This window comes from Acanthochromis polyacanthus, chromosome 9 (assembly GCF_021347895.1).
Source record: "Acanthochromis polyacanthus isolate Apoly-LR-REF ecotype Palm Island chromosome 9, KAUST_Apoly_ChrSc, whole genome shotgun sequence".
In the NCBI taxonomy this organism is placed as follows: Eukaryota; Metazoa; Chordata; class Actinopteri; family Pomacentridae; genus Acanthochromis; species Acanthochromis polyacanthus.
In genome coordinates this window covers 21672281-21691098 of record NC_067121.1, presented here as the reverse complement: position 1 = coordinate 21691098, position 18818 = coordinate 21672281, and the positions used below count along the sequence as shown (strand labels likewise).

The following is an 18818-nucleotide window of genomic DNA, read 5'->3' as shown; positions in this document are numbered from 1 at the left end:
AAACTTCATCCATTTAAAGGCAGCAAACAGTTTAATCAAACCTGGCAAACTTTACAGTGATGTTGGATTAAAAGTCAAGCACGGTTACTGGAGTCATTGATCACAGCTAGAGATTAAAAGTTCATGCTTAATCTGGGAAACAATAGCTGACTAAATAAATCTCATCATTTAGAAGCAGTTCAAAAGTGTTACTTATTCTTCCCTTAAAGGAATCTTGTTGAGTTTTTGACTGTTAGTAGTTATATCGAGCAATGTTTCTATGCTGTTTGAATGGGGGAGTAACATTTCCATTCAAGGGATTTCAATCAAGTTGAGACAATAGTACGAGTTCCATTTTTCAACTGTACTAGAGAAATCATGCATTGTAAACCACTTTATGTAATTCAATATCTTGATTTCTGAAACACACAAAAACACAGGTGTATTTCTCATTGCTGCTCCACATTTCTATTATTCTGCCAGATTTTCTGTTGGACCGATCAATAGTAAGAAAAGAGGAAGTGAAGCAGACTGCAAACATGGATGGAAACAATCTATGAACTCAAATAATTTAAAGTCTGCATAACTTTATAATACACCACAATCAAAAAGTTGTGAATTGGTTAACCCGTAGCTAGACAAAAGTAATGCTTGTGTATCGAATGTTGACACTTTAGTGATGTACAATGCATTCTGGTCAGTAGCAGCAGTGTTACCAACTTCTAATATTCATACACTACTGCTCAAAAGTTTGGGGTCACCCAGACAATTTCATGTTTTCCATGAAAACTCACACTTTCATTCATATGCTAACATAATTGTGTAAGGTTTTCTAATCATCAATTAGCCTTTCAACAAGATTAGCTAGCACAATGTAGCATTAGAACACAGGAGTGATGGTTGCTGGAAATGTTCCTCTGTACCCCTATGGAGATATTCCAAAAAAAATCAGCTAGTCATTTACCACGTTAAGTGTCTCGACTGTATTTCTCATTAATGTTGTCTTCACTGAAAAAAATCTGCATTTCTTTCAAAAATAAGGAAATTTCAAAGTGACCCCAAACTTTTGAACACTAGTGTATGTGCAGTTCATCTTAAAGAAACCACACATGTAGATCATTGCAAGTAATTCCTGTATTTAAATCTTTTTGGAGATACACAATCAGCAAACAAGTGTCAATGATGATGCAGAATCCCCCCCCTTCCCAAGTGTTCTGGTACTGTATATTGCATTATTGTATTACAAATGTGTGTAAATTTTTAGGGTGGAGTTTCATCCACTACAACATCTAGCAATTTGCCTTGAAAATGCAGTGGAGCTAACCTTTATTGTAGCATACAACATTTATAATGCTCGTAAAAGTACCTCAGTTGTTCAGTAATGTAATGCATGTGTTTAGTTATGTTTTGCCACTGATTGTAATGGAGCTGCAGATGTTCAAATTTAAACTATGTCCATGTCTCCTCATCCAACATGGGCCCTGCTGTGGGCTGATTTGTTAATTACAGAGTATAAAATAAATGACGCAAAGAATTGTTTCTAATATACTATAAAGATTAAGATGACTGAATAAGCAAGCTACAAATTATTTTTAAAGAAAACACGTGTTTATGTTGACTTTACTGAATACTGCGTCTTATCAGAAATATACACGATCACAACATTTGTCCCAACTTCTACCGGCAAAAGCAAAGATACCAGCCAAAGTGCAAAACCCACTCCTCACCAAATGAAACCTTAGGCTGTGTAAAGTCCTGTCATCCCAACAGGACAATGAACTTCTAAGAGAAAATGCTTTTGTGTTGTTTTTTTTTTCCAACATAACTTAATCCACACACACTACCTTCAAACATTTTAAATCCTAAAAGGAGGCTGCTAAACACCTTAGATCTGAGTATACTTAAATCATTCAAAGAGTTGCTGTACCAAATGAAGTGGTGCTACAGTTTTAAAAAAGGCAAAAACAAAAAAAAAAGAGAGAGCAGACATTCCATCATTAATAAATACATGCATCCATTATTTTGTCTTACATAAGCAAAATGAAAATAAATCCTTCCCCTATCAAAACAGCTACTTCAAACACAGCTCATTATGTTGGCTTTTTATGGGATAAGTAGCACTGTAACAGTCCGGAGCAAAACAACACTGCCAGCTGTTAACCATGTTAATAGACCGAGTAACCAAAATGGAAACAGCAAATGGTGCAAAACAATCATGAAAATACAGATTAACAGTGGATTATTTGGATTTTTTGTCTAACTATTACAAAAGCATTTTAGAAAAGCAAAAAGTCATTAGCATAATAATGACAAAGATGTCAAAAAATAGTGATGTGTCACTAATGGTCCACTAGTCATTACCACACACACACACACATATATATATATATATACATATATATTGGCCCATTTATTGATAACCGGCTATAATCCTGGCTGTCAGTGTTAAACATATTCAATAATATTGATAACTAAACAATTCAAAATAAAACTATCAGTTACAAAGTGCACAAAAGACAAATACAAAATGGGAAATAAAAAGCCTGAGAAAAAGAAAATGATAAATTAACTTCCCATGCTATTGTACAATCTTGTAATAGGCAGTGGGACAAAGAGTTGGTCTGTGAAACATCTGAAATAGCAGAAGTGTGGAGTCTAAGTAGTAAAATCTGGTCTGTAATTGCCTCGTGACTTTTTGCTGTTTCCAGGAAATAAGTTTGTAATTTTTACAGAAATCCCAGGAAAAAATAGGACCACCATTTGTTTGGTACATTTCCCATGAATAAACTGTGATCAACACTCAGTATAATCTAAAGACAGATGATGTGAATTTGTGCAAAGAATAAAATATAATTTAATTTTGTATGTAAATAAAGCAAAAGGTAATTCCCTTTTTCTTGTGATTAGTACCAAATGACAATTATATGTAGGAAACCTTCAAAAGAAATTTACTTGTGCTCCAAAAATATCATAAATGAGCGGGGAAAGTTTACTTAAACCTTTGCAATTTTCAAATGAAGCGCTTACTTGTGACTATTAACCGGCAGGTCAATTTATCTAAACCTCTGGTAAATATTAACATTAGCTGCCCCAGGAACCTGTGGATAACTACTTTGGATTTGTTAATATTAACTTATCAAAGTTCTCAGTAACTGTGTTTATGACAGCTATTAGGTAACAAAAGGCAGAGCAGAAAAGCCAAACATATTTTTAGATTATGAATTTAGAAACGTGCCATAATTACGTGTTTGCCCCAACTCCTCAATAAAATAAGTGATTCCCATCAGAAGTGTTTCTATAAGCTTTGTGTTGATCGATGTCATCGTGTTTCCCGTTTTTCTTTCCACAAATGATAAGACTTGTAAAAACGGATTCTAGTGGGTAAAACTGCTTTGCAAAACATCAAAACAAGGACGTAATTTTCGAAAGGCTGTCTGAGAAAGTGGTATATTACGCATTTTAGGTGCTCAACATTAATCCACCAAATGAGATTACCACAGATTCTTAGAGCGTGTCTCCTTCACAATAAACTGTTTAAAAGTCAGAAATAAATCAGAACATGTTTATTTGATCATTTTTGGAGCAGAGGGGCTTTTTGTTAAAAAAAAAACATTTCCACAGGAAGAAAATGTATTCAATACACCCTCCTGAATTTGTGCTAATTAACTGGGAGGCATGGATGTACCAAACTAAACAGGCTCTCGGCTTAAAAGAACCTAAAACCTTTGCAGAGCCACGAGGGCTTTGTTCCACACAGAGGCACAACAGAATGAACTGCAGGGGAGTGTTTGAAAACCGGCGAGGGATTTGCCTTGTTGGGACCGGTCCTAATGACCCAACAGAGTGAAGGATGATTGATTTTGGTGGCTGAAGTTCAGTGAGAGGCAATTTTGCATTTATGGTGGGCAGAAATCAGCAAAGTAAGGGTGCTGCAAGGCCTCTTCTGCAGAGATCCTCTGGACAGGATTACATTTCAACAGGTTCTGAGTGAACACAAAACAAACACTTTAATAACAAGTGAAAAGCAACATAGTTCTTGCAGGCAAAACTACATTTTAGCAATAACTGATGTGCATCATTCTGCCTTCGGTCCTGAGATATTTGCAAAAACATTGCTTAAAATAGGTTTTTGAGCTCAGATGCAAACAAGAAAAGCTGTCAGAGAGTGCAGCACTCTGCCAAGGCTGCTCAGTCATTGTATCATTAGAAAGATGAAATCTTTGATTAAAAAAAATGACCTTGCGGCGAGCACAGGCGTGTGTATGTTGTGTATAGATACTGAATCGCTTGACCTAAATATGTAGCGGGCGGCAGCAATTGATGGGACTCAGAAACACCCCCACAGTTTAATGAATTGTTCCTTGTATCATTTCTGACGGATAAGTCCCAAAAAGTCTGCAGCTGTGGATTTGTAGTAGGATCACAATCATGTGATCGTCAGTAGGCAGCTGATGTAGTGTTTACTTGTTGTCATAGTTACAGTGACACCATGTCGCTATCTCGCAATGATACGGAAATCTTTTACAACTCTGTGGCTCCAGACTATAAGCCGCATCACTCCCAAAATCTAATCACTTGGCCCTTGTGTCATTTCTGACCTTCCCTGAAAATTTCGTACTTAGTCCATTTTTCAGTAGTGATGCTAACAGACAAAGGTACGCCTATCGTCACATAACTCCGCTGCACTCCTTGGCGGAGTAAAAAAAAGTCTTTCAGTTTTGTTTTACATGAGAGCACACATAAGTAGAAAAGCAGAAATCACAACAGACAAACTTTTCATAGGAAAAAAAGACAGCTAGACAAGTTTCAAATCAAAGTACCTGAAGTAGATCCCGTCCCGTGCTACTTAGTTTGGGGACCACATTCACCAGTGAGGTGGTGGCTGGATACATGGGATATGGCTGGAGGAAGATGAGAAGAATAGTTCAGTCGAAACCTGCAGTAAAACTCCATCCACTGTGGGTTTTACAAAAGAGAAACCGACATCAATAAACGTACCTTGTAATCTGGGAGTTTTGTCATTGTCTGCCACTGTTCTTCAGTTGGTGTACCCAACAATGTACCAAGTGGTTAAAGAAAAACTTTTTAAAATGAACTGTTCATAAAGAATTGATTTGCATAGATCCGTAGCTGTGCCTGAACAAAGGTTTATGATTTCAGAGGCACACAAAGCGAACTGTATAAACAGGAACACACCAAGACAACTCGGGGTAAAAAAGGATATCTGAAGATTCTTTTCAACTGGTCATCCACATCGTTGCCAGGGAATAAAGGCCTTCCTGCATTAGCCAGCTCTAGGACAGGGATGAAATCAAAGTAAATCACAATTAAGTATTGGTGGCTGTGGTTTGGCATAAGCTCCATGTAATATACTGTTTTACATATACAAATTCAATTTAATATGAAACCTGAAACCAAAAACAAAAAAGATGTACTATGCATAAAACTGCAGCATAACAACAATATATTTCCATACTGGAGTGTGCTGGGCCTGCTGTAATATACAAACTGTGAATTTTTACAAAATAAATTTTCATCCCTGTGCCATTTTATTTAATAAAAAGCTTAAACAGATCTTTTTAAAAACTGTACCAGATTCCAAAGATCCCACATCAGTTGATAAACTGTTGCAAATATAAGGCCCCCATTCAGTGAAGAGATTTAGTAAATATTTTCTGAATGTTGACTCTCATAACCACTATCACTATGTGGTTTTCAAAAACCTGAAACTAGTTTGGTACCTGGTTATTTAGGCCTTTAAACACTTAGACCACCGTTTAAAAGTTTGGGATAACTCGCAAATGTCCTTATTTTTGAAAGAAAAGCAATGAAGATAATATTAAATGAATTAGAAATACAGTCTAGACATTGTTAATGTGGTAAATGACTGTTCTAGATGGAAACGGCTGATTTTTAATGGAATATCTACATAGGGGTACAGAGGAGCTCACTCCTGTGTTCTAATGCTATACTGTCATTGTTGAAAGGCTAACTGATGATTAGAAAACCCTTGGTACATGAATAAAAGTGTGAGTTTCCATGGAAAACATGAAATTGTCGGGTGACCCCAAACTTTTGAACGGCAGTGTAATTTGCAAGAGACGGGACCTTGCTAGCAATCAATCAAAATGTATTTACAGAGCACTTTACAACACTCAAAGTGACCAAAGTGCTTTCCAGTTAAAGTGAAACGGTAAAATTAGCATTGTTTAACATCTATAGTGATTCATATTGCTCTATACTTAATTTTCATTATTCATTCCAACTGTATCCTATTCACTCTTGTCACCGAAAACAGTCATAAATACAAAAACGGTTTAATTTACCTCCTTGTATGTGTTATCAATCACAAACAAACCTGCAAATATGCAACCAGCAGACCACATGTCGATAGAGGTAGAATAAAGTTTAGCACCAAACAGCACATCTGGAGGCCGGTACCACAATGTCACCACCTACATACACAACGCAATAAAACAGAGCAATTAGGGCAACTGCAATCATTACACAGCCAACCTAATGTTAAAACATACATTCACACATCCTATAGTGACGGTTTTCTGAAGTGGATGTCATTCTGGCAGAACTGGATGTAGCAGTATTGTCACGACTACTGGATTGTGAACCTCGCATCTGTTTCCGCTGCAGCTTTCTTACCATTTTACCAAGCTGCTGCCTTGTCGGGTAGTTGCACATTTTTTTCCCCATTTCTTATGAAAATATGTCAACTCGAGTGCACTGTGCGCTGGGAAAATGAAATGCAATTACAGAAAAGCTGAATTTCCCAGTGAGGTGTGTGGGCTGGCAGCAAGCAGCTGGAAATGAAGTGTTTCAGCTTCCAAAGTTCAAAAGTTCAATTCGGTGGGAAATGTTAATTGTGACCACCTGCTACAGAACCACTAGTTTCTTTTCAGAAATCATTTTTACCAAGAAAAAAATGGCATTTTGTAAGCCAAGTAAACTCAAAACATCACATTGTTTTATGCAAAAAAGAAAAAAATAAAACACTGTACAGCACTGCTGAGTCTTTTAAAAAAAACTCACCACATCCTACAGTGCTTTGGTTCAAACCACCCACTTATGGGTTAAGGGAAATTTCTATATTCAGTAAATAGTTTTAAAGAGCACAACTATGTAGAGAACTCCTGCACCTTTCTTGCATAAAAAGCAGCTTCGTGAATTTTTAGGACTGTGACTCTTCTGGCTTTAGTATAGATTAGCTGAATAATAACAATGTTCCCATACTATCTGAATGCAACGTGGAACAACTACAGGGTCATTCAGTTCTCCTTGTGGAAGAAAATATCCTGAAATGAAGCAACATTTTAAAAAATGCCCCAACTTCAAACTCGCTGCCCCTCAAGCTCTTTTTCTGTTTACTACATTTTCAGATCAGTACTGTCACCCTGCGTCGACCTTCCTGACTCCCGTGAGATTTTGCTTGCTGGGCCCTTAAGTCAGCCAACCAGAACCACTAAACTTATCTGGGCTTTGCCTGTCACTTCTCTGATAATATCTGAAACAGCAAAAAAAACTAACCCTGCTTGCTGCTGTGTGCTCCACTCTATTCCATCATTAATTTAACAGATTTATTTCAAGATATAGAGAGAGTCCGTCAGCAAGCCACGCACAATGAAACTACAAGAAGGAGGTTTTAATAGCCTGAGAAACATTTGGGATTTAGTGAGGGACCACATATTTTTGTCAATGTTTGCTTGTCAGACTATTAATAATGTGCCACATTGCGACTCCATTTTATATTTAGACGTGGATTTTTAGGTCATGTCATCCAGTCCTGAAACAGAAAGCTTGTTTTTGTTTCATAACTGAGAAAATATGTTTAGGCACCAGATTGTGGACTGTTAATCTTGGATACACGTATTGCTTTCAAAGCTTGATTTACAGTCTTTTCATACAATCAATTTCAGTTTTATGCTGGTCATACATTTTTTAGCTGGAAGCAGCCAGTTAATAGTACCTGCTGTGTGATAATGTACAACCTACCTCTGCTGAGTAACACCTCACAGGAATGCCAAAAGCTCGAGCCAACCCAAAGTCAGCCAGCTTTAACTCTCCATTCTGCATACAGGGAAACAAATGACAAAACCTTTTAGGATGATATCAGCACAAAAAATATGCTATAATGCCACACAATTTGCTACTAAAAAGTGTTTTTGGATAGCTTGCATCGAATGCCGCAGAGTGAACTGTAAAGACCCAACAGTCACTTTGGCTTCCCTTTAGTTTCTGCTTTATAGAAATAACACACCGACAGAGTGAAATGATTTGCTCACACAGTAATGAATGTTTACCAGCCTTGAAGTCAAAGTCCAAAGGCATCTAAACACTCACTCTGTTGATGAGGAGATTCTGCGGCTTCAGATCTCTATGAAGAACGTTTCGACTGTGACAGAAAGCGAGGCCTTTCAACAGCTGGTACATGAACGACTGCGGAAGAGAAACAAGAATAGAAACAGAACAATATCTATAGAGTTAATTCCAAGTTTCTAAAGGTGTAACTGATCTACTTATGACAATCAAAGACTGCCAAAATGCTGTTTGTGGTTAAACTCTCATCATGGATTTTTCAGGTTGTTTATCCCTCACCTTCACAGTTTCAGGATCTAGATCCCCATTGCAGCTGTCAAAATACTTCTTCAAATCCTGCAGTGGTTAAGAAACACACATTAGACTTAGAAGGTGCATATTAATACAGCTTAGGTTCAGGATGACTCTCTCACCTGATCACAGTATTCAAAAACCAAGGTTAACTTCTTGTCACTGTGCAAAACATCGTGTAGTCTGGAGAAAGCAGAACAGCAGTAAGTGGATGCTTATTGACATCAGGGATAAATGCAAAGTGGTTGGTCATTTGTGCATATGTATCTCACAAGTTAAATTCAGTTTGGGCAGCAGACTTACCTGACTATGTTTTTATGCTTTAGTTCCTTCAGAAGACAGATTTCCCTCAGAGCAGAACTTGGTACTCCCTGAAAGAGATGAAAGACAGTCTGATTTAGCACTAACCTGCTGCTAACCAGCTGCTAGCAAACACTGGAGCTGTCAGTGGATATGGAACAAACCTCATCATCGTCGTCCAACCTGACCCTTTTCAAAGCCACAATTTCGTGGGTTTCTCTGTTTTTAGCCTTGAACACGGTCCCATAAGTCCCTACAAAACAGATAATGTTCGGCTAAATCACAGTTATCGTTCCGATGAATGGGATAGCAGCGATAGGAGGTCCTAGTATTAGCTTAGCTATCTTACTTGCTAGCGTCAATGCCGTACAAACTGGCAGACAGACAGATATTGTCATTGACTTAAACCAGTGTAGATAAAAGCTGTACAAAGTCATTCGAATGTGATTAACAGTGATTAGTTACCGCAGACAGAAAGCGTACAGCCGAGCTAACGTTAGCTAGCCCTACATCAACATGAATGCTAGGTTAGCATTAATATCAGCTAGCAGCTAGGCTAGCTGATATTAACTTTCTAAAAAACGCATGAAACTTACCCTCTCCGATTTTTTCAAGCTTTTCATATTTCTGCATGTTTGGCCAGTGAAGTCAGCCTTGAACAAGCTAGCTAAGCAAGGACTGACAAAGCCCCCAAATTGGGGTGAATAATATTCGTATAGCTGACGTTAGCTTTAAGTCAGTCTGCACTTGCTACTGCTGTTCGGTTTGCAGTCAAGCTTGTCTTGTTGGTCATCTAGAGGCTGAAAGATGAATTGCAGCTCTGGTGAAACACTGACAATGGTCGCAGGATGCAGCAACATCTTCTGATATAGCGTGTCATGTTATTTGCAGATATTTTTGAGGGAATATGTCTGTAAAAGGAAAGCAAAATACACACACATACACACAAAGTAAACTTATTTACAATGATCATTTCTAAGCAGGACATTATCAGACTCTTAAACTGAACTCACATTCTCCAGTTACAGATGACAGCTTTAGGGATGTGTTACAGCTCAGTGTGTAATATCTGAACAAAGTAGACTCCTAAATGTGTTTCCATTTCTTAATATGATGATCATTTCTAATCTAATCCCATAGTGCTAATGGATTCTAGGAAGCTGCCAGACTACATGTTGAATTGGTAAGTATATTTCCCACATGGCCTAATTTATCTGTTCAGTGATGTAAGCCCAGTTCTAAAGTGGTATACATTGTAGCTCTTCATTTGTTCCACTCAGCATCTAAGCTCATAATACAGTTAATAAATACTGATGGCTAATATTCACCAGTGTGCAAGACTTTATGTCTGCACACAGACTGTACTGACATACAAGAAAAGCATCAAATAAAGCCACAACAAAAAGCCGCATTAAAGTCATACTACACTCAAAAACTTTATTGCATGTTAACACTGTCTGTAGGAGTGAATAGTGGCTAAAAACTTTCTAGTTTTCACTTGCTGTGACCAGATTTAATTTTTAGTCAGTAAAATCATATGCATAAAAGTAGATTTCAGCTTTAAAATACAGTTGAATAGCTTTGATCTGAATAAGGAACAGCAGTTCTTCCCAGATATCAGATTCAAAGTTTTTTAATTCTATGATCACTACAAAAAAATGGCACTATCTATACTCATCAGTGTTTAGTTTATTCAACTCTATTTGTGATAAGAAAATCTATTATTATGATGATCAATTTAAAAAAAGAAAATTACAATATTCTGTCATTAAAATCAAATTTAATTCTTTTTTTCTAGTACATTATAACTTACCAATCTATACAGGATAAGAGATAACAGTGATATGAAATTCACTTTTAAGTTAGAAACTGAAAAGTAGTGTACTTTGGTAATCATCACTGGCTGATCCAGCTGGTCCACTTATACATTCACATATATAAATCTGTAGGTTTGCCATAAAACTAGACACAGACCTGGTAAATTTAAAATACATTTTACATTATCCATTTGTCCATGTAGGCCTTTCCTATGCATTTCGAAATACTTTCCATTTTTGCTATTTATATCTACTGTAAACAATTTTGGTTCTCTTCATTTCTGGCCCTCAGCTCTTTGTCTGCGGATCAGATCTGAATAAAGTCCTCCTTTGCCCAGCAGTTCCAAGTGTGTTCCAGCCTTTAAAGAAAAGAGGAAGCTGTTAGATGTAATTAAAATTGATATTACAAGGTCTGTAAAATAAGATGCCAGCAGCCAATATATCCGTATGAATTACGGAACACTGAATGAAGTCAGTACTTTATAGTGCTTCTTTCGACTTACAAGCTACCCTCATCAATTATCTGAGGCATTTAAACAGAGATAAGAGCACCTCCATTTCTCTGACTACGCAGATTCCTCACCTCCACAATGCGACCATTGCTTATGACACAGATTAGGTCAGCCCCCTGAATGGTGCTGAGTCGGTGGGCGATGATGAGCACAGTGCGACCCCTTGTGGCCCTGTCCAGAGCCTCCTGCACCACTCGTTCTGATTCTGCGTCCAGAGCGCTGGTGGCTTCATCCAGCACCAGGATGCTGGGGTTCTTGATCAAGGCGCGGGCAATGGCAATGCGCTGTTTCTGGCCACCTGATAACGTCACACCTCTCTCACCTGGGTTTAGAAATCTTCAGCTTAGACTTTACAAGTCACACAATTTCTAATCTGTAATGAAAGGCTAAATGAGGGCACGCACCAACCACCGTGTTGTAGCCATCTGGGAACCCTGTGATAAAGCGGTGAGCATTGGCTTGTTTTGCTGCATTTATGACCTCAGCGTCCGTAGCTTCAGGCTTCCCAAAGCGGATGTTCTCCATGATGGACGATCCAAACAAAACTGGCTCCTTCAAAGAGTGATCGAAAATACAGTGGAAATTGAGGACTAGTTTTACTAAACCTGCTAATTATACATACTTGAAAAACAGAATGTATCAATAATGAGTCGTCTTTACCTGATTGATGAACCCAATGACCTGCCCTCTGAGCCAGGAAAGGTCGAGTGTTCGAATGTCGAGTCCGTCCAACATGATCACACCACTGGTCGGGTCATAGAAACGCTCAAGCAAGGACGCCACGGTTGACTTTCCTAATAGGAATAAAATTTATGAGCTCTCCATTCACACTTTTTAAACATCACACAATCAAATTTAGTAAAGAAATTACCTCCACCAGATTCTCCAACAATGGCAACAGTCTTAGAAGGTGGCAGCGTTAAGCTGAACTTCTGTAAGACCTGATGGCCCGGTCTTGTTGGATAACTATGAATTTATGTAAAACATAATCATACATAAAACACTCAAATGTTTATGTGCAGTTAGGATGTAGAACTGAAACATACTCTGAATTACGATGGTTTCAACCTGAATGAAATGTTCATAAAGTCCACTCTTCCTGTCAGAGAATGGTATGGGATGCGTCCTCCTCCACAGAGGGGGATTGTAGGCTGCAAAGCAAGGTATTCAAAAACCCTGGCCCCAGAGCTAAGTCCTCTCACCATCTGTGACAAATGTTAGCGATTAGCAGCTTGATTTCCAACCGAACAATATTTTGGCTAATAACAAATACATGTACAGTATAACCTAATGTTACAATTTAAAGCTGATTGTCTGTCAGATAATATATACCTTATGAATGATTTATATACACATGTATTTACGCACCTGTCCAAATAGGATGGAAATACTGGCCAAAGACCTGATCATAAAGAAAATACATGGGTTACACCCTTAGCTACTTTAAACTGATACATTTAATTGTTAATGTCCTGCCGAGCAATCATTGTGGAGCAAACTGTGTCTTTTACCTCTGAACAGTCTGGGAAGCAACTAAGAAAGACATGAGGTCTCCAGGAGACATTTCATTGCTCGAGATTAAAGTTCCTCCAGCAAATATAGTTCCTAGAACGATGCCTGTATTAACAGCACACAACAGAAAACCGTTAGAGTAACAGAGGTTCTGAGATACATTACAAATTGAATTCACATTGTGTTCACCAGTTAGGATAAAAGACACTCACAGTTCAGAACCATGTTTGACAGTCCTTGGAAAACAGCGATTCCAGCACCAAGATTTTCATTCATGTCACATGATTTGTCAACCTCATATGCATATAATCTGAAGAAAACAATAATGGAGATAAAACATATTATCTTAGACATATGTATACCTGTACTACATTTCTGAAAGTTTTGAAGTTACAAGTATTTTGAAATATACTCTGACTTACTGGAGCTCCCGTTCCTCCATTGCAAAAGCTTTCACTGTACGCACATTACCAAGAGCCTCATCTGCCACTCCTGTTGCTTTTGCCACCTTGAATTTAACAAAGTAAGCAAATACACAGACAGTCAGCAAGCAAAACTCTTTTTGCATATAAAAAGAGAACTGTTGCTTATTTTGAGTGCCAGTGGCATTTCATAGTATAAGCACTGAGATATATTGCAAATATGCATCTTTCTCATTGTGAGTCAGTCTACAAAATCATGGGAAACAAATTAGGAGTCAAGATGTTGTAAAGACACTTAAAATCTTGACATTTGTGGGCAGTAGAAAAAAACAGATCGATAGCGTGTTAAGAGAAGAAGAGATAGACTATATGTATGTGTACTACATGTAAAAAACGCCTTTATTTCTGCTCACTTTGTCTTTGAACATTTTGAGTCAATTTTTATTTGAAGCAATACAACATGCAGTCCTAACAACTGTTCTGAACAAAATGATACTACATATGGTCACCTGTTCTTGAGCCAAACGGGATAGTTTGCGAAGGAATGAACCAATGAGAGCTCCAGCTCCCACTAGACACGGGAGGACAACTACTGTCAAACCTGTGAGTTTTGGGGAGATGACATAGAGCGAGACAAAACATCCAACTGTCTGTGTAATACTCCGCAGACCCTGAAAATATACAAAAAAATACAAAGAAAAAGGGAATTAGGGGACCTAAAGATGCATACACTCTTTAAAAACACAAACATTGTAACAGCTCAATCATGCTTGTGGTAGTACCTGAGAAATAACCAATTTGAAGGACGACTTAAACTCCTGAATGTCGGCAGTCAAACGATTCACCAGCTGCCCCGTTTTATTGGCATCAAAGAAAGCCACATCTTGCCTTAGAAGAAAGAATGACAATGTAAAAACTGGGAATGCGAAGTTGCGAAATGCTAAATGGCAGCAACATTGTGAATGTTTATATATACACTGCTCAAAAAAATTAAAGGAACACTTTGAAAATACATCATATTTCAATACGGGGAAAAAACAAACTGGATATTAGCATTGATATGGACTGGATAATGTGTTAGGAATGAAAAGTGCCACATTGTTTGATGGGAATGAAAATTATAAACTCCTCAGGAGGGCTAAATTCAAGACACCCCAAAATCAAAGTGAAAAACTGATGTGGCAGGCTAGTCCATCTTCAGTAGTTTTTATGGCCTCCGTGTGCTTGTATGCATGACTGACGATGCCGGGACAAGCTCTGAATGAGACGACAGATGGTGTCCTGGGGTATCTCCTCCCAGAACTGGACCAGGGCATCACTGAGCTCCTGGAGAGTCTGAGGAGCAACCTGATGGTGTCGGATGGAACAAAACATAATGTTCCAAAGGTGTTCTGTTGGATTCAGGTCAGGTGAGCATGGGGGCCAGCTAATGGCATCAGTTCCTTCATCCTCCAGGAACTGCATGAGTTCTCTTACCACATAAGACTGGGCATTGTCGTGCACCAGAAGGAATCCAGGACCACTGCACCAATGTAGGGTCTGACAATGGGTCAAATGATTTCATCCTGATACCTAATGGCAGTCAGAATGCCATTGTCCGGCCTGTAGAGGTCTGTGCGTCCCTCCATGGATATGCCTCCCCACACCATCACTGACCCACCACCAAACCGGTCATGCTGAACAATGTTACAGGCAGCATAACGTTCTCCACGGCTTCTCCAGACCTTTTCATGCCTGTCACATGTGCTCAGGGTGAACCTGCTCTCATCTGTGAAAAGCACAGGGCACCAGTGGTGGACTTGCAAATTCTTGTGTTCTATGGCAAATGCCAGCCGAGCTCCACGGTGCCAGTCAGCGAGCACAGCGGGCACTAGAGGACGCTGGAGGTCACACCAGTGGTCTGCTGGAGGTCATTTTGTAGAGCTATTGCAGTGCTCATCCTGTTCCTCCTTGCACAAAGGTGCAGATACCTGTCCTGCTGATGGGTTGAGGACCTTCGACAGCCCTGTCAAGCTCTCCCAGACTAACTGCCTGTCTCCTGGAATCTCCTCCATGCGCTTGAGAATGTGCTGGGAGACACAGCAAACCTTCTGGCAATGGCACACATTGATGTTCCATCCTGGAGGAGTTGGACTGTCTGTGGAACCTCTGTAGGGTCCAGGTATCGCCTCATGCTGCCAGAAGTGACACTTACCCTAGCCAAATGCAAAACTAGTGGAAAAACAGTCAGAGAAGATTAGGAAGGAAAAAAATGTCAGTGGCCTTCACCTGTAAACTCATTCCTGTTTTGGGGGTTGTCTCATTGTTACCCCTCTAGTGCATCTGTTGTTAATTTTATGAACACCAAAGCAGCTGAAACTTACTAAAAAGCCCCTCAGTTACTTACTTGACCAGATCAGTATCCCACGTTTCACTGATTTGATGCAATACTTAGATTAAAAAGTGTTCCTTTATATTTTTTGAGAAGTGTATATATATATATATATATATATATATATATATATATATATATATATAGCTCTAAGTCAACATTAAGGGGTATCCACCTCAGCAAGGATGCAAAAAGGGTCTTCCTCATGTCTGCTGCCACTCGCTCCCCAACCCTAGAAAGCAGGATGATGTAGCCACTCGTCAGCAGGCCCTGCACAGAGGAGGTGATTAATGGTCAGAGATACAGACCATTTTCCATTGAAACAGCACTGACATTTGTTTGTTTGCATGCAGATTTTATCTGAATGGCAATAAGTTGAACAGAGAATGCAGAATGCAAAAAGGCATCACAACTCAAAGTAAAAATTAACTTTCTCCCACAGTGAGATCTGTAAGAAAGCACCAACCTAGTGACTGGAATAACTGAAAAGACAAATGTGTTCTGTACACGCAACAAAAACAACACACAGATTAGTCTTTAAAAAAGGTGGTAATAAAAGGCTAAATCATTGTTATGTTGCATATTACAAGGATCACAAATTTGGTGTTTTTTTTGTTGTCTTAAAACATCCATCTATTATCTACACACCACTTAATCCGCATTAGGGTAGCGGGCGGCTGGAGTCTAACCTAGCAGACTTAGGGTGAAGGAAGGTCACCAGTCTGTCACAGGGCTACACATAGAGATGAACAATCATTCTCATATTCACGCCTACGGAAAACCTCAGCATGTTTTTGGACTGCGGGAGGAAGCGAGAAAACCCACACATGCACAGGGAGAACATGTAAACTCCATGCAGAAAGCTCCCGTGAAGGCCGAGACGTGAACGGGGGATCTTCTAGGTGCAAGGCAACAGTGCTAACCACCAAGTCACTGTGCAGCCTGCTTTCTTAAACAAGTGTTGCATTTTTCGCCTTATTAGTTATTCTTAAATAGGTAATTAGTGACTTTATACATATATAAATGTTCTATTGCTATCCCGTATATTAGACTTACAAATCAAATATATAGTATTTTAGCAGAAGACGCAAGATAGTGGAAGTAAAACAAGTGACCAGACAATCACAATTGTATCAGAGGTATACTGTATGTCCATTTGACATGCCTTAGCTTATGACTGACTGGTTGCACTTGATTATTGTTGAAGCACTGGAACATTAACTTGTACAGCAGCTTAGGACACTGTTGTGTACTTACTTGGAAACCATACAGTCCAAGTAACTTCAGAGCAGGACCTCTTATCTCATGGATATAATTCCCAGAGTGTTCTCTCAAGTAACGTGCCACAACATTGACCAGATCCCCAAGCATCAGAGGAATCTGAATATTCAAAATCGCTGCACCAAAAGCAAGCTGAAAAGAGAAATCATCAGTTTAACCAATAAGCATGAATACCTTCATAGTATTACACTGATATTGCCTTCAAATGAACTGATTCAGGCTTACCACAACAGCACCGATGAGAGCAAACAGCTGAGGTTTGAGAAATTCCCACAAGATATGCCATTTGAACTCAGGCACAGTCTGTTTGGCTACAGCTTCCACTGGGGTGTTGTTATTCACATCTGCCTCGCAGTGAGCTACATGGCAAAACAGCCGTGCTGAGACAGTGAGTGCTGCTGGTCCCAGGATGAACTTGAGAGCCACTCCTGGGGGTTTAGCTGTCCGTGTGGCAGACTGGCGGACAGCTCTCTGAGTCTGGCTCCAAATGCGGCTGACAGCATTGCCAGGCCGCTGTAAGGAGCTGTAGGCATTAGACCCTGGAGATGTGTACCACCTGGAAAAATACCAGAATAATAATGCAATTAAGGATAACATACATTTAATTATGACAGGTTTGCAAAGCTAATCTAACATTTTAAGACAATTTAATAACTGAATTAAGGCAGCAACTAGCAATTATTATTGATTGATCTGACTATTACTGTATCACTTAAGCAATATTAATTAATCCTTTTTCTATCTTACAGTGGAGGTGCACTTGGAAGCACTGCCCTACTAAAACAGGATTTTTTGAGGCTAATACTACTGTCAGTATGGGGGAGAAAACTGAAAACTCTGTGTTGTTTAAAGTATTTTTCAGTGACCACAAAAAACTAAAATCTTATAATCTTGTAATACAATTTTAAAAATTGGGATCAATACATACTGAAGCATTTTAGAGTTGAAAATTAAGAGTACTCTAAGGTGTACAATGAATAACCTAGCTTATTTTGTTGCTTATTGAATGACAAACATATGACAAATGTATTTACAGTACGCTAATATCTGCTAATATGTCAACCTAGCCAAGTTATAAGTCTTCTGGGAAGGAATTGCTTAGTATGAGCATGCCTGCTGATACATGGACCAGTGTTTCTTTGACTGTGCATGGTGACGGGCGTATTGTGCCATGAACCACAAATTTCTTGTTTTTTTATTATAAGATTCAAACTTAACACATTTACAGTAATTTAAAACAAAGGAACACAGCAAATGCTCACATGTAGGGAGCTGGTGCAGGCAAGTGATTGAACTTCTACCTTGAAAACAAGCAATCCACTTGATAGTCAAAATGAGGTAAAATGCTTTCCATGTTCTAGGGGCTTTATTACTGCGCTGTAGTATCAGTTATTTTGCCAGATGTTTTGTCACCCCTACACTCACGTTATAAATTATTATATTTAAAATGCTTCTGTACAATGATAAATCATCTGAAATATGAAATATGTTCCTGATGAAATTACTGTCACTCAATTAAGCTTCTGTTTCTACTGTCGTCTGTATAAAAAAAACTCACATACACGTGTCTGTCCCAACTATAAACAAGAAAATCTGTCTAGAAAATCAAATTAGGCTAATTATGTCGGTTTTGATTACCTAATAGAGAGCAGACACAGGTCAGCTGTCATTAGCCAAACTAGCTACCGGTGACATTAACCTACCGTGAAAGCCTCCAAATGTCTGCTGTTTTAGTGCTTCGCGAATGTAACGACAATGACCGCAATGTAGCAGTACTGCTTGCTCTACACCAAAGCAACTGAAACATTTTTATGCTTATTTCGGCGATAACAAGGTTATTAGGATAAAATAATCGCTAAGCTCTGCAGTAATCCAGCGGCACCCTGCAGGCTGCCATGTTTGACCCAGAGTGCATTTCTGTGGTCGCAGGACTACAGTTTAACTTTGAACGCTATTTTGTGAAATAAATAGCTGCTTTACTTCACAAGGCTGAACACACTCATAT

At 38.8% G+C, this 18818-nt stretch overlaps 2 protein-coding genes across 2 annotated transcripts; both read right to left on the bottom strand.

The window, feature by feature from the left end:
* Nucleotides 1-12: 12 nt before the first annotated feature.
* On the bottom strand, nt 13-9694 carry cdk5 (cyclin-dependent kinase 5). Its single transcript, XM_022194460.2, has 12 exons — nt 9495-9694; nt 9063-9151; nt 8902-8969; nt 8721-8781; nt 8587-8643; nt 8332-8427; nt 7984-8058; nt 6338-6434; nt 5204-5273; nt 4978-5038; nt 4800-4880; nt 13-3962 (listed from the first exon to the last, which is right to left on the bottom strand). Exons 1-12 carry the CDS (start codon nt 9529-9531, stop codon nt 3876-3878), a joined length of 879 nt encoding a protein of 292 aa, XP_022050152.1. The 5' UTR covers nt 9532-9694; the 3' UTR covers nt 13-3875.
* Nucleotides 9695-10309: 615 nt separating this feature from the next.
* Nucleotides 10310-18733, bottom strand: abcb8 (ATP-binding cassette, sub-family B (MDR/TAP), member 8). The gene is made up of 16 exons (XM_022194459.2): nt 18517-18733; nt 17039-17369; nt 16790-16945; nt 15708-15802; nt 13944-14049; nt 13671-13832; nt 13162-13247; nt 12952-13049; nt 12739-12844; nt 12596-12629; nt 12296-12432; nt 12099-12193; nt 11888-12021; nt 11632-11779; nt 11299-11549; nt 10310-11074 (listed from the first exon to the last, which is right to left on the bottom strand). The coding sequence occupies exons 1-16, from the start codon at nt 18618-18620 to the stop codon at nt 10991-10993; spliced, it is 2127 nt and encodes a 708-aa protein (XP_022050151.1). The 5' UTR covers nt 18621-18733; the 3' UTR covers nt 10310-10990.
* Nucleotides 18734-18818: the final 85 nt, after the last annotated feature.

What these genes read in the sequence shown, in the direction of transcription:
- cdk5 (XM_022194460.2), bottom strand. Translation starts at nt 9,531, where the DNA reads ATGCAGAAATATGAAAAGCTTGAAAAAATCGGAGAGG. An exon ending in TAGATCCTGAAACTGTGAAG is followed by an intron (nt 8,428 to 8,586) that starts GTGAGGGATAAA and finishes TCTCTTCCGCAG; the next exon opens with TCGTTCATGTACCAGCTGTT. An exon ending in CGGGACGGGATCTACTTCAG is followed by an intron (nt 3,963 to 4,799) that starts GTACTTTGATTT and finishes GTGTTCACTCAG; the next exon opens with AACCTGTTGAAATGTAATCC.
- abcb8 (XM_022194459.2), bottom strand. Translation starts at nt 18,620, where the DNA reads ATGTTTCAGTTGCTTTGGTGTAGAGCAAGCAGTACTGCTACATTGCGG. An exon ending in TGGCTACAACACGGTGGTTG is followed by an intron (nt 11,550 to 11,631) that starts GTGCGTGCCCTC and finishes TTCTAAACCCAG; the next exon opens with GTGAGAGAGGTGTGACGTTA. An exon ending in GCAATGGTCGCATTGTGGAG is followed by an intron (nt 11,075 to 11,298) that starts GTGAGGAATCTG and finishes TTTTCTTTAAAG; the next exon opens with GCTGGAACACACTTGGAACT.